At 38.8% G+C, this 14,529-nt stretch overlaps 1 protein-coding gene across 4 annotated transcripts in view; it reads right to left on the minus strand.

Moving 5' to 3' along the window:
- Positions 1-730: 730 nt before the first annotated feature.
- The window catches only part of ORC4 (origin recognition complex subunit 4), a 39,622-nt gene continuing 25,823 nt past the window's right edge, over positions 731-14,529 (minus strand). For all 4 annotated transcript variants that reach the window (XM_040971551.1, XM_040971549.1, XM_040971550.1 and 1 more), the window contains 6 exons: positions 12,877-13,050; positions 5,745-5,831; positions 5,007-5,115; positions 3,862-3,957; positions 3,713-3,780; positions 731-1,022 (listed from right to left, as the gene is read on the minus strand). In XM_040971551.1, coding sequence (XP_040827485.1) covers positions 834-1,022; positions 3,713-3,780; positions 3,862-3,957; positions 5,007-5,115; positions 5,745-5,831; positions 12,877-13,050 — 723 coding nt within the window. In that variant the 3' untranslated portion in view covers positions 731-833. The remainder of the gene's footprint in view (positions 1,023-3,712; positions 3,781-3,861; positions 3,958-5,006; positions 5,116-5,744; positions 5,832-12,876; positions 13,051-14,529) is intronic.

A 14,529-nucleotide genomic window follows, 5' to 3' on the forward strand; every position in this document is an offset into this window, starting at 1 on the left:
AAACTTAATTTTTAACATAAACGTGTTAGTGCTTAGATCCCAGAATTTTAAAAATCATGCTTTGATTTGTACTTCCACATTCATCCTAGTGATTTACCAGTCAGCTAATTGCCCACACTTTGTATTAATCATAGGAGTAGTTTTCTAGAAATCTCATAAGGCAAACAGTGATCCTCTGGTTCGTGGGAGGCTCAAGAACATACGAAGAAAGTCTATAAAGGATTCAAATGCGCATGATATGAACACATAAAAGTGCTCAAACTTTCTGGAGTTGTTTCCTTAATGTGAATCACTTTTGGGCTTAGCTGGCTAGTCTCCTAAACTAAAGACCTGCTCAGGGTTAGAATCCATGATTTCAAAGTGGAAAGAAAAAGTTACAGCAATTCCTGCAACACCACAATGTTACTTCTGACAGCTCAGTTCTACACCTTTATCTGGCTACCAGTTTGAAATGAATTCTTCAAATGGACTAAATAAACACAAGTGTTACTTATATATATAAGTGTGTATATATAATATATACAATACATATAACATGTATGTATTATATACACTTATATAAGTGTGTACATACATATATATACACACACATATATATATTTATGTATAATCCCTAGAACACAATCCCCTATTTTATCTTTTGAGTAAAATGTCACAGCATAAGCTAAAATCACTCAAATTATAAATCATACAATTGCACAGGATTTGGAGGTAAGAAAAAGGCAATCCATTTAGATGTCCAACAGTCCAATAAATAAAAAAATGTTTACAAGAAAATGTTGTAACATATCTTGTTAAAGTACAATTCAAAATGCCAAGGATTGAAGTTACATTCATAGCCAACTCAGTGAGGACGTTGCCCACTGCCTAACATCTGTAGGACAGTTGGGGTATTTCTGCAGAGCATTCATAATTTGAGTATTGTCCAAAAGTAGTTTCATTAGCTGGTATTCTCTCTGCGAATTTACTGAAGTTCTTTCAATGGGCTTTATTAATTCTAATTGTTGCAAATGTTCAAAAGCCTGAAAGATGAAAAGAAATAGTTTAGACTGAATAAAGGCAGAAAGTAAGAAATATAACCTGGGGAACATTTATGCTTTGGGCACTTACTGAATAGAGTACTGGGAAATAAAAATCAGCGGAAATCAACTATGTTTAAAAACAATTCTCCTTAATCCCATGAAAGTTTCTTCACATGTGGCAAAATCATTAGTGCAGTTTCTGTGTCTAGTCCTTAAGTGTAAATAGGACAAACCCATTCAGTCTGCATAGTATGGTTTTGTTCCTGATTGCATTCTAAATCAGTTACTTCTAGTACGTTCACAGCTTTTCTAGTTCTCTTTAAGAATTCAACAATCTGAAAAGACATTCTGATCACTGACACTGCTCAAATCTGCGTTTATATTTTGTTTCTACCTTGATGAGAGTGTGGGTAAAAGTGCCACAAGGGAGGCAGGAAAGCCAGGCCTGTTCAGCTAGTCGTGAAAGTAACTTCTGCAGCATTGTTAAGGTCCATATGGATGAGAGCTAACAGACTGCTGATGCTCTAAAACCAAGTTCACCTTGTAACATTTGGTCCAAACATCCCTTCCTTTCACCAAGCTCATCTTAGTACTGTTCACTGTCTGCACTATTACTCTAACAGTCATGTCTCAGGTGGTTCCTAACCTCGACTATTACAACATACTAACCACTAGTGATACAATGAAACAGATTCCGAAGCAGTCAATTCTAATAACTCACTATATTAAAAAAAATGCAGTTGAAATATATTCTCTATCATACAATGCTCCTGCAGAGAAAAAACAGCTCAGATAACATTCATTCAAAGAGTGGAGAAAATACTGGAGGCTTCAGATATTGGAGCTGAATAAAAGCAGGATTTCAAACTATCCCTAGATAGCAAAAATATTTGCCTTATTTAAAATTTAGAATTGAGGGGGCAGGTAGCTCAGTGATTTAAGCTTCTGCCAACAATGCCTCCATCCTGTGTCAGAGTTCCCTGTCCAGTGCTGGTTCTGGGCCCCAGCTACTGTGTGCTTCCAATTCGGCTTCTTGCTTCTGTACACACCATGGAAGGTGGTGCAAGAGGGCCCAAGCACCTGCACTCCTGCCACCTACATAGGAGATGTAGGTGGAGTTCCTGGCTCCCAGTCAGCCTGCCGTAACTCAGAAGGTTCAGAATACTTGCAGAATGAATCAAATAAAGATCTCTCTGCTTCAAACCTTCCCTAATCATTGTATTTTTGTTTATATAGGTAAATTTTACACTTTAACAACTCCCATAAACTGTGACAGATACGGAGTTTGGAAAAAACAATTGATATTATGCTAAATTCATCCTTGTTTGGAATAAATGGCAAGGTTCTGTGTACTCACATTTCTTCATGGCACAAACAACGAAGTTCTGATTACTACTGTCTATGTTAGAGGGCTGTGTGAAGTCCATGCATCTGTTTCTGACTCAGTTTCCTCCCCAGGTGTTGGAGGGCAGCAGCAGCTGATGGCTCCAGGACCGGGGTCCCCACCACCCGTGTGGGAGACTTGGTTTCTGACTGCAGGTTTTAGGTGGCCCAGCCCCAGCGGCTGCTGCGGGCACCCGGGCAATGACTGGTGGGTGGCACACTATTTGTCTCTCTCTCTGACTCCCTCCCTCTGTGCCTTTCAGATCTCTCTCTTTTTTAAAAGCACTCCTTTGTATAAAATTCTCTAAATACTACTGTTCATTGTAATCTCTTGAAATGAAGAACTCATTTTTAAAATTGATAGAATAGTCACTAAATTTAAAAACCACCACTTGGCTCAATTAGAAAATAGTATGTCTGAAATGAAATATGTAAACCTTTTGCTTCTGTACAGCCAGCATTTTCAATGAACAGAGGCTTGAGATGTACTATAAATGTAAATATAACCAACTTTCAAAGATTTAGTATCAAAGTAAAACTAAATAGCTCAGTAATAACTTCTCATACTGACTATAGATTTTAAGTTATTTTTTACATACTGAATTCAAGTTAATCTCCCCCAGTCTTACAGCTACTGGGGGATCTAGCTCACAGTATCTTTCTGAAGCAGCCATTAGGATACCTACGCTCCAGTGCTGGAGTCGCAGCTGCACCTCTATTCACACCGAGCATCCTGTCCCTGCTCACCCTGGGAGGCAGGGTGAAGGCCCAGGAGCCGGGCCCCTGGCACCCAGGTAGGAAACCTGATGTGCTAAAGCCTTGGCTATTGTGGGTGTCTGTGCAGTGAATAACTGGCCGGAGAAATCTCTTTCGAAGAAATTAAAGCTTTCAAGTTTTAAGTTTCATGGCTGTTCTTTTATCCTAAAGAACTCTTTATGTAATCCTGCACCAACCAGTGAGATTATGTCTTTTATTACTGGCCGTTGTGTGCACTTTATTTTCTTTTACTGGTGTGATGACAAACCAATCCTTGGGTTGGGATGGGTTACGGTTACAGCTATTGTAATGAGTAGCTCCTTCTCAGGATGCAAGTGCTGTGAATAGACAGCAGAGGGCAGTATAACACTATAAACTGAAACAGGACTAACTGCCATAAGAATTATTGAGACATCACATTTTAAAATACTTTGTTTTAAAAATATCAAGTACTTAATATTTAAAAATAATGAAAGTGCAACTCTGATACACACGATTAAACTAGATGCAAAACCTATACTTTTCTCTAGAAAATGGTAAATCAGTCTTACCTTCATGACAACAGGTTTCTCAAAATTATAAACAGAATGGGCCTTCCTTTGAACAAACTTTTGAAACTCTGGATAGAGAAAGCAATGAAAAAATCAGAATCTTCAAAGTACCAACAGAAGAGAGAAAAAAACTGTCAGTCTCAGCTTACCATTATAGACCATTTGAAAATTAAAAGGCTCCTCTTCATAGATGTCATTTAAATGTTTCATTGCTATTATGAGACAGATTTCCAAGACTGAGAGACCTACAGTTAAAGGAAACCAAACTTTGAACTGTAGTTTAAAGAGACATTAAGATTAAATCAAACTGTCTTCTAAGAGTATACAGAGGTGAAAGATGAGTTTCATGGGTTCTTTCAAATACTTTCAATCACTACTACTGATACAAACTTAAGAAGCTTTAATGGCTCTGGATTAAAATTTTCATAATCTACCAAATAAGGCACTTTCTAAACTTACAGAGAAATTAAAAGGCTTAGAGACAAAATTCCCTAGCAATCTTCAAGTAGTCTACAGTAAATTGCACTGGAACTGCAATTATGATGTTACACCACAAAGGACCTGGGGTTGGATTTTAAGAAAATTTCTTACTTCTATAAATTATACCGCAAATTGTCTAATAGTACCCAGCAGACAAAAGGCTTGTCAGAGTCTCAAAGGGATCGTAAACCCCAATGTGAAAAGCCAGTGAATGCTCTTCAGTGGTGCTGGTATCACTAGAACATCAGCCATACCATCTTACATGGATTCCCCAAGCGGCAGGGCAGAGCCAAGCTGCTTTTACTTTAAACAGTAGTACTGTCCTTTAAAGAACTGAGCTCAAGGTTCCACATGAATGCAAAAGGATTCTTTTCAAAAAGCATGATGGCCATTGTTCATTAAAACTTTGAAAAATATCGTCTAAATTTAAGCTTTTAAAAATTATTTAGGGGCCCGGCACGGTGGCGCAGTGGTTAAGGTCCTCGCCTTGCACGTCCGGGATCCCATATGGGCGCCAGTTCTATCCCAGCAGCCCTGCTTTCCTTCCAGCTCCCTGCCTGTGGCCCGGGAAAGCAGTCAAGGACGGCCCAAAGCTTTGGGACCCTGCACCCGCGTGGGAGGCCCAGAAGAGGCTCCTGGCTTCGGATCGGCATAGCATCGGCCGTTGAGCTCACTTGGGGAGTGAATCATCGGATGGAAGATCTTCCTCTCTGTCTCTCCTCTCTGTATATCCGCCTTTCCAATAAAAAAATAATAAAAATAAAATCTTTAAAAAAAAATTATTTAGAAAATAACTCTAAAGCTGGCTTCTCACCATGTACAATATTGGCTTTAGAATCCATGCTAAACAGCAGGGTGGCCTCCATGAGATCTGCTGCAGTCACAAACGGGTGAGACGCTGTCAGTCGATTTAAAGCAAGCATCTAGCAAATGTGGAGCAGAGAAAGGATTACTTATTGCCTGGTTCATTTGGGACATATGACTGAAGAAAAATTCTGAGTGTTTAAGAGAAAGCTAAATATTAATATAATTAGTTAGAAGTCAGTTATTTTCCACTTGATGGTACAAGAAACAAAAGGTACATAGTGACAAACAGCTGCTTGAAAGCAGTCTCTTTCATTTTCGTTTCTTAAACATGAAACAGCTCCTGGAACCAGCATTGTCGCAAAGATACCTAGGTTTTTTTTTTTTTTTTCTTTTGGGTGTGTGTGTGTGTGTGTGTGTGTGTGTGTGTGTGTATATTTCATTTAAAGTTAGCAGATGAAACCCAGTGTCACTGGGGCGGCCACTTGCGACACTGACATCTTCCATGGGTGCTGGTTTGAATCTCAGCTGCTCAACTTCCGATCAGGCTTCCATGCATCGGGGGAAGTGGTAGGAGATGGCTGAAGTGCTTAGAGCCCTGCACCCCTATGAAAGCCCAAAAGCTCCTGGCTTTGACCTGTCCCAGGCCTGCTGCTGTGGCCATCTGGGGAGTGAACTAGCTGATGGAAAATCTCTCTATTTAACTACGTGGAGCAAGACAGTGAGTGATAAGTCAAACCATACTAACCAATAGCATGTGCAATGACCGCAGGTTTTTGCTGACATTAAAATGCTTCTGTAGTACTTCTCGCACACTTTTATCTTCTGAGAGACTCTAAAGAAAAAAAAATAATAATGGAACAGTGTGTTTTAAAATCTAAGCATATGGGATGGCATTTAGCTTAGCAGTTAAGGTTCTATGACTAATACACAGCATCTGCATTTGTTAACCCAGTTCTGGTTCCTGATCTCAGCTTCCTGCTAACGTAGACCCTGGAGGCGCCTGTGACAGGTCCCGCCACTCACCACATGGGACATCCAGAATGAGTTCCTAGCCTTGGCTCAGCAAAGCCCCAAGGGTTTAATGCAATTCAACAGTGAACCTGCACACAACTGCATTCTTTCTCTTCGTCCCCCAAAAATAAAAATAAATCCCACTAAACATAAGCTTGTACTTCATTGGTTGCTATACTTATTAACTATATCTGATATTTACTCAATTTTTATATATGCTGGTTTTATTAATGTAACTCTAAAATCAAGTTTCAAGCCCACTGATTTTCCTCATGTTAACATGAACCTGCTACTCCAGAACTTCTAGTGTAACCTGGGAAACTACAGTCATACTAATGAGGTGAACAAACTGCAGCACAAAGTGGCTGCACCTGAGAAAACAAGGAAGCGTCTGACCAGAAAGCTCAAGCTGTAGGAGTCAATAGGAGAAAATGCAAGAACACACAGTTATAGGAACTACATCAACAACGTGGCACGATCCTCGGTACTGACCCATACATACTTCTGAGTTGAAAGTTTTGCAAAGTAACAATGTGGAAAGAAGGTAGGAAAACCTAACTGGAAGCAGCCACAATTTTCTGTACGTGATGAACGATGGTCTGAACTAAGGGTGGTAGAAAGACAAGGGAGAGCTAAGACATTGTAGAAGACATCTCTGACAGAAAATCAACTGGTTGTGAGAGGAGAAGGGAAAGTCTGAAGGGGAAAGCAAAAAGTCGGTGGTATTGGTGCAAGATGAACCATGCACTGGAGCTAAAGAGCGGATTCTGGAAGATCAATACGTGTGGTGCACACGGAGAAAAGAGCAAAGATGACTGCAAGAGAATCCCAGAGAACAGTCATGCGGAACACCACAACATACTGCGAACAACGTAAGCTGCTCTGAATACAGGTGTGTTTGAGAAAGAGGCCTTAGCAATTCAGCCAGCATGAGGTTCCCAGAGAAAGCCGCCTCTACAGCAGCCTGGCATCGGCAGGGACTCAAGGCTGAGTGAGAGTGAGGAACACTGGCAATGAGGGACAAATGAGATGAAAGCAGAGTGACTTGCCGAGTGGCAAAAACAGAAGGGCAGGGGAAAGTGTCATGTAAATTTCCAAACCTTATCTGCATGGAATAAGGAAATAAGGATTGCATTTCCTTATTTTTTTTAAAGCCTAGAAACCTGAGCACTTCTGTATTTTCTATAGCTATGACTATATGGCTTTACCTTTTCCACTATAAGACAGAATGGATTCAGCAATAAATTCCAGTCCTCATTTGCACAAAATTTCATGCTCTCAGTAAATACATTATCCAAGATCAATTCTAGTTCATAATTATAGTTCTTATTCTAGGTTAAAGTTGTTAATATTTCTTATTATTGTTTACATTTTAAGGTGACTCATCATTTCTAACATAAATAAAGGTAAATATCTTTTGAAAGTACACAGGATGAACATAAAACAATAAAAAGAAAATAAAAACATCTTAAAAGTGGAGTCAGATGGCTCGTCAGGCTAATCCTCAGCCTGGTGGCATCAGCATTCTTTATGGGTGCGAGGTCATGTCCTAGCTGCTCCATTTCCCATTCAGCTCCCTGCTTGTGGCCTGGGAAAGCAGACGAGGATGGCCCAAAGCCTTGGGATCCTGTACCTGCGTGGGAGATCCAGAAGAGGCTCCTGATTACTGGCTTCAGATCGGCTCAGCACTGACTGCTGCGGCCAGCTGGAGTAAAACAATGGATGGAAAACTATCTCTATTTCTTCTCCGTGTTATATCTGCCTTTACAATAAAAAGAAATAAATCTTACAAAAATATATATTTAAAAAAAAAATAAGGAAAGAAGGGATGAGCGTTGCAGCACAGCAGGTCCTAGTAAGGCAGGCACCACAGGGATGCTGGTTTGTATCCTCGCTGTTCCACTTGTGGCCCCGTTACCTGCTAGTGGCATGGGAAAGCACTGGAAGATGGCCCACGTGCTCAGAACCCTACCATTCATGTGGGAGATCTGGATAAAGCTCTTGGCTTCTTTGTGAATCAGCAGTGACCACTGTGGCCACTGTGGGGAGTCAGAGGAGAGAAGAATCTCTTCTTCCCTGAGTTTAAAATGAATTAATTAAAAAAAAAAGTTTAAAAAGCTTTTTAGAAATACAAATTCCTACCTTTTCAAACTAACTTTCAGTTTTAATATGTACGAAACTAAAGAAATATGTAACCAAATATCATGGACAAACTATATTCCTAGCTCTTGTAGTCACCGGTTCACATCAAGTCCCCTGTAAGGCTGATGTCAAATCTGAGCCCTTCTCATGTTCCTACTTCTACACTTTCAGCTCTCTGCCTACAACTACTTTTCTAGAAGGTATTACCTTGGTGCCACAATTACTTACTCTGTTTAGAATACACATTTCATGTCATCTAAATGCAAACTACTACTAAGAAAAATAAAACTGCCTGGTTTCTTTCACTTTTTTTTAAAATCCCTTCTGTATTGAAACACTTTATAAACTATCGGAGAAAAGGGTTATTGTTAATCATCATCTGAATTAAGCTTGAGTACTTCGGTAGATTTCCTTTAAAGAGACTTAGCTATAATTTTCTAAAATGATCTTTTCAAGGAGTTCTATTGTTATTATTTTACCATACTGGGATACTGCCTATTCTACCTATTTGACTCATCTGAGGGTGAAATAAATCTTGAAATTAGAGGACATTTAGATTCAATCTTACATGGAATATTTTTATTGGATGAGACTTCCTGGATGATGTGTAATATGTACAACTATTTAACGTTGTTGTTAAAAACAACTGCTGGATAATCAGCACTGAGAGAAGGACAGCTCCTGCAGCGCAGTGGTTAATCACACAGCAAGGACACTGGCCATGGTGCTGACACACTTTTGAGATTAAGGTAGCACAAGGTGATCAGACTACAAAAAGAGACCATCTATCTCCATTTCCGTAGTGTAATGGTTATCATGTTCGCCTCACAAAAAGAAGCCATCTTAGAAGGAAGAGAAAGAAGCTTCAGGGGTGCTAGTCCTACTTTATGAAACCGGATTACATGACTGAAACAAACAGAAAGAACAGGACAGTCCTCACTTTCATTCCCAGCATCTTCCAAGTTTAGGGGGATACTGCCTGTAACAATGACCCAGAAAATGAATGCTGAGCCATCCTAAGTGTAGGGTAACTATTTTGTAAGTTATCCAGTTGTGCTTCACCAGTAAGCCCTCTTTATTCCATTATATAAACAGTCATTACTTGGTATCCTGGCAGAAAGGGGAGAAAGAGCACTAGTTCCCCACCCCCCCAAAAAAAATCCGTGAATGTTCCAACCCTTATATAAAATGCAGTATTTACACATAACACGTGTTCCATCCATAAGCTTTAAATCACCTCTCCATTGCTACAAAATGTAATGCTGTGTAGTAAATGCAGAACAAGAGAGTAAGCAGGGATAAAAGTTAAAGCCTTGGGAGAGGTTAAACATTTCAAAAGGGTTCTGTTTGAGTCTCTACCAATCAGACAAACATAATGGAAGAAGACAACAAGTTGTAGCAAATCACAGTCCATGAGGCATGGAAAAGTAGAGGTTAAAGATGCAGAGTTGAGCACGATTCCAAGCCTAAATAAGAGAGGGATAATGTGAGGGTATTGGGAGACCCTGTTTCCAGGGAATGGAATCCCAACTCTACAGAGTTATGAAAGCACATTTGTCTGAGCTAATGGCAAGACCTGTGTCTTCAAGCAAGATTAATTTAGGGACGAAAGTGGTTGCCAGGGGAAGAGTCACACCTCAACCCATGAAGGCATAGTATCAAAATTTTAAGGATCATTTGAATTATATATAGTTTCATTAGGAAAAACAGAGAAGTATGAATCAAAACAAAAGCATAACAAAAATGTAAAATTTGAATCCTTTACAGAAAATCAACCAATTCAGTATGTATGTCAAGCTGAAATGTTATAAATAATTATCGTATACTAAAAGGAAAATGAATAGAGAAAAGGAAAACTTCAACTGTTTACCATGCAGTTGTTTTACAATCATATTTGTACAATAAATTTCTATATTTAAAAGAATAAAACATCTACATTAATATTGCTCAAATGAGAATACTATTAGTATTTTATAATAAAACAAGAATCACTTTAGAAAAATAAGTGGCATTATGGCATAGAAGTTAAAGTTGCTGTGACGGTGGCTAGAGATCTGGCCGTACCACTTCTGATTCAGCTCCCTGCTCATGTGCCTGGGAAAGCAGAGAAATAAGGTCTAAGGGCTTTCAAGTAATTCTTGAAAAACCACAACCTCTACATGTTATTTTCCACTCTAAGAAGCCTCATTTTATTTATCTATTCTAAGATTTTATTGAAAAAATAGAGCAAGACAGAGAGATCCTCCATCTGCTGGGTTACGACCTAAGAGCATGCAAACAGCCATGGTTGGGCCTGGATGACATCAGAGGCAGGAACTCCAAATGCATCTCCTGCAAAGGTGTCAGGAGCCAAGTAGTTGGACCATCTTCCATTGCCTGTCTAGGGACACAAGCTAGAAACCAGAAGGCAGTAGAGTGGCTAGGCTTGAAGTTAGTACTCTAATATGGGGTAGCTTTCCTGCTGCACAGTGCTGGACCCAAGACTCGTATTTTTGAAAGACATTACCATGAGGTTCTTGCGTAGGAACAATACTTATCAATTATATTACTAAACACAATCTGAAAAATATACTTCTGTCCTCCCCACCAACTGAAACTGTCAGTGCAGAATGGGACTGATACTAGTTTGCTGTGTTGATACATCAACAGACTGAGCAAGCCAGGCTGTTCAACTTAAGCACTTGTAAACTCGAGAGTCCACTAGCTTTGGTAAATCTTGAAACAACATCTAATTTTCCTTTGTATATATAACTCTCAGGGCTCTAGGGACTCCAAGATGGGAACACCCAGGCAGATGAGCACCAGACTTCGAACTGCCTTTTTAAAATCCAGGAAGACAAAAGCTGAAGTTGTGGGGCCAGTTGTGCAATGGGTTGAGTAGTGTTGCATTCCATAGAGCACCTGGCTGCTCTGCTGCGATCCAACTCCCTGATAATCAGCAGAAAATGACCCAAGTGCCAAGCTCCTGACTGTAATCTGGGTATGGAAGATCCTGCTCTTTTAGTACTCCCACCTGCCCTCTAACTCTGCTTTCCAATAAATAAATAAATAAATATTTAAAACAAAAAGGACTTAAAAAAAAAAAAGGTGGGGGCTGGCACTGTGGTATACTGGGTTAAGCTGCATTCTGAAATCCCAGCATCCCATATGAACACCAATTCGAGTCTGGGGTGCTGGACTTTTGATTTAGCTACCTGCTCATGAACCTGGGGCAGAAATGGAAGAAAGTGCAGGTGCTTGTGCCCTTACACCTTCTTGACAGACCTAGAAGAAGCTCCTGCCTTTCGGCTCTGACCAGGCCAAGTTTCAACCCTACTAGACATTTGGGAAGTGAATCAGTGGATGGAAGACCTCACTTTGTGTCTCTCCTCCTGCTGTTAATTTTGTTTTTCAAATAAATAAATCTTATTTTAAAAACCATTGAAGTTACTTATAAAAAACTGAAGGAAAAAACCACATTGGGTATATATTCACAACAGAGTAACTTGCTAAAGCTGCAAATCATAGAAAATAATTTCCAAAATCATTAATAAAATGATCTACAGCATAAAGCAGATACAGATAATACACAAATGTACTTGAAGTTACTGACATTTCCAAGTGTTAACTTAGAAGATACTCTACTTATATTTTACAGAGGAAAACAACAACATAGTTGCATAGTATATTCCTGAAGTTATTTTTTTTAAAACCATAGTAACAATAGAAAGTTTATGCCAAGACTCAAACTTTAAAAATCTGTAACAGCCAGGAGTCCTGAGCAGACCGCAGAAACAGAAGAACAGTAAACTTTCTTTGGGACTAGGGAGAGGAGCTTTCTCTGGTCCTTACTTAGTTCCTACTTTGGATCCCCATCCTCTCTTGCAATGACCATCAGGGTTGCTCCAGAGCCCCATCCCCCCAAACAAACAAAATTAGAATAGACAGAGAACAACAAGGAAAGCTTAGAACTAGACAGGAAACGGTCAGCGTAGATTGACATATACCTTATTAGGTAGTACAGAGTTAGTTACTCCTCACTGGGGAATGGAGGATTTCTCTGCACACCCCTCCTAAAACAGTTCTACATCTCAACTGTTGACATATGCCTTGCTAGAGTTATAAGCCAGTTTAGACTATCCTAAAATCTGCCAAGTTCAGTAGAATTATGCTTCAACGCTATAGACTGCTAAATACTAAAATGAGGATAGACACGAGACAGCTGAATAGTACCCTATATCTATTTTTAAAGTGTATAGAAGGTGGTTGCATATAAACTAAAATTGAAATGTCAATGAAGTAGTCAAAGGATGCGGTTAAGAACTTGCATTTTTTAACATACTGGTTACTCAATACCATGTCAATTAATTCCATAATGTTGTAAATTGTTGTTGATGTTATGCTGGGGTTTTTAATTGATTGGGATGATATTCTGCCAGCTCTACCTTCAGACCAGCGATGGTCTCCCCAAGAAACCGTTGAATGTATCTGGACAGTTAGATGCTGGACTCTTTGCTTGATATATGCTTACAATGAAACAATCCTGACTGAATTTGATCTGTAATACTGCAACAAGTGGAGGAATCCACCATGGAGGGAGGACATGGGGAGGGGTTGGGGGAATCCCAGAGCCTATGAAACTGTGTCACATAAAGCAATGTAATTAATAAAAAAAATTTTTTTTAAATCTGTAACTTTAATTTTTTTGTATGCAAAAGACACAAGTCACTAAGCTTTTGGGTTACCTGAACATTTTCATTCCATTTCTCAACAAAGAGCTTGTCTGGAAATTCTGTAGGCAGAGATAATTGTTCTTTAAATATTTTAACATACTGTGGAAAACCAAAGGAATTCATTAAGTGTATCTGCCGGTGAGAAAATCGTGACTTCACTCTTTTTTCTAAGAGTTCCAAAATATCCTTAAAAACAAACAGAAATCCTTATAAGAGAAATGTTAAAAACAATTGACTACCACCTCAAATTAATTAGTAATTTCTTTTATAACATATGATTAAGCATTTAAAAAAAAACTTCAACGAAACTAAATAGAACACTTTCAGGCATGAATTCTCTTTGTCGAATATGAAAAAACTTCACTGAGGGAAAAATGCAACTAAAAGCTAATATGCATTTCCCATGAACTTAACGAAGTCTCCTAATAGAGGGATAAGAATATTGATAATACTGAACCTGAGCAATCTTCCAAGATATTTTAAGGCACACTGCTTTTATCATCCAATAATTATATCACTTAATAATACTATTCCTTCCTACATATATAACCAAGAGAAATGTATAAGTAAATCCATCAGAATCATATACAAGAATATTTACAATACCATTATTCATAATAACTTGAAACATATGAAGACCCCAAATGTGCATCAACTGACGAATGGATAAACAAAATGTAGAGTAACTGTACAGCAGACTATGACTACTTAGCAGCACAAGAATGAAGAACTGATAAATGCAGCAATATGGTAAATCTTCCACTTAATGATAAGTGAAGAAGCCAGTCAAAAACACCTTATCTCCTAAATCACTCATGAAATGATATTATGACTGGTTTTATACTCAAAATAATAAAGGGATGGGCAGAAAACACTACAAGACAAAAGGAATTTGATTCTTTTTACTGCTGAAGCTATGTGAATCAGGGATTGCTACATTATTCTCTTGAATGTATACTGCTGAAATTTTGCACAATGAATTGTTTTAAAAGGGGGTGTAGTAAAGTCTGGAATTAAAATTTCCAAATGAAAAAAAATTTCTAAATTATAACAATTCTAGGGAATTTTTATAATAATAATGAGGTAAATAAACCAGGCACAAACACACAAAAACTGAAATGATCAAAAGGGATCGTGGTAAATTTGTAAAGAAAAGCTAGGAGGATGAGTAGCTTAGGGTAGGAATTAGGGGAAGGAGAAATGGAAAACCTGAAATAGAATTAAGATACTCCTATCAGAGATAGGAATATTGTACATAAAATATTTTTGAATTTACCATATGCATAGATGGTAAAAAGGTAGCAAAAGTGATATTCTATGCAGCCAATAAGTAACAGCCCCAACAGGAATATAATGAAAGCAGAAGTAAAATGTGATTTAGTGGTGGGCAGCAGTAATGACACAGTTGGAGATTTAGGGATATAGAGAACAGTTTAAAAAAGCGGAGGTGGGAGGGATAGTGCAGTATTATACTGCACTGAGTTTGGCTCCCACTTGCGGCACAAGAACTCATGTTGGAGTGTCAGTTCCAGCATCGGCTGCTCTGCTTCCGATCCATGTCCCGGCTGGTGTACTTGGAAGGCAGCAGGTGATGGCCTGGGACTCAGACTCCTGCTACCTACCCATGGGGGGGCACCAGGATGGCATTTCTAGTTCCTGGCATTG

This window comes from Ochotona curzoniae, unplaced genomic scaffold (assembly GCF_017591425.1).
Source record: "Ochotona curzoniae isolate NIBS_2020 unplaced genomic scaffold, NIBS_Ocur_1.0 contig_2210, whole genome shotgun sequence".
Taxonomy (NCBI): Eukaryota; Metazoa; Chordata; class Mammalia; order Lagomorpha; family Ochotonidae; genus Ochotona; species Ochotona curzoniae.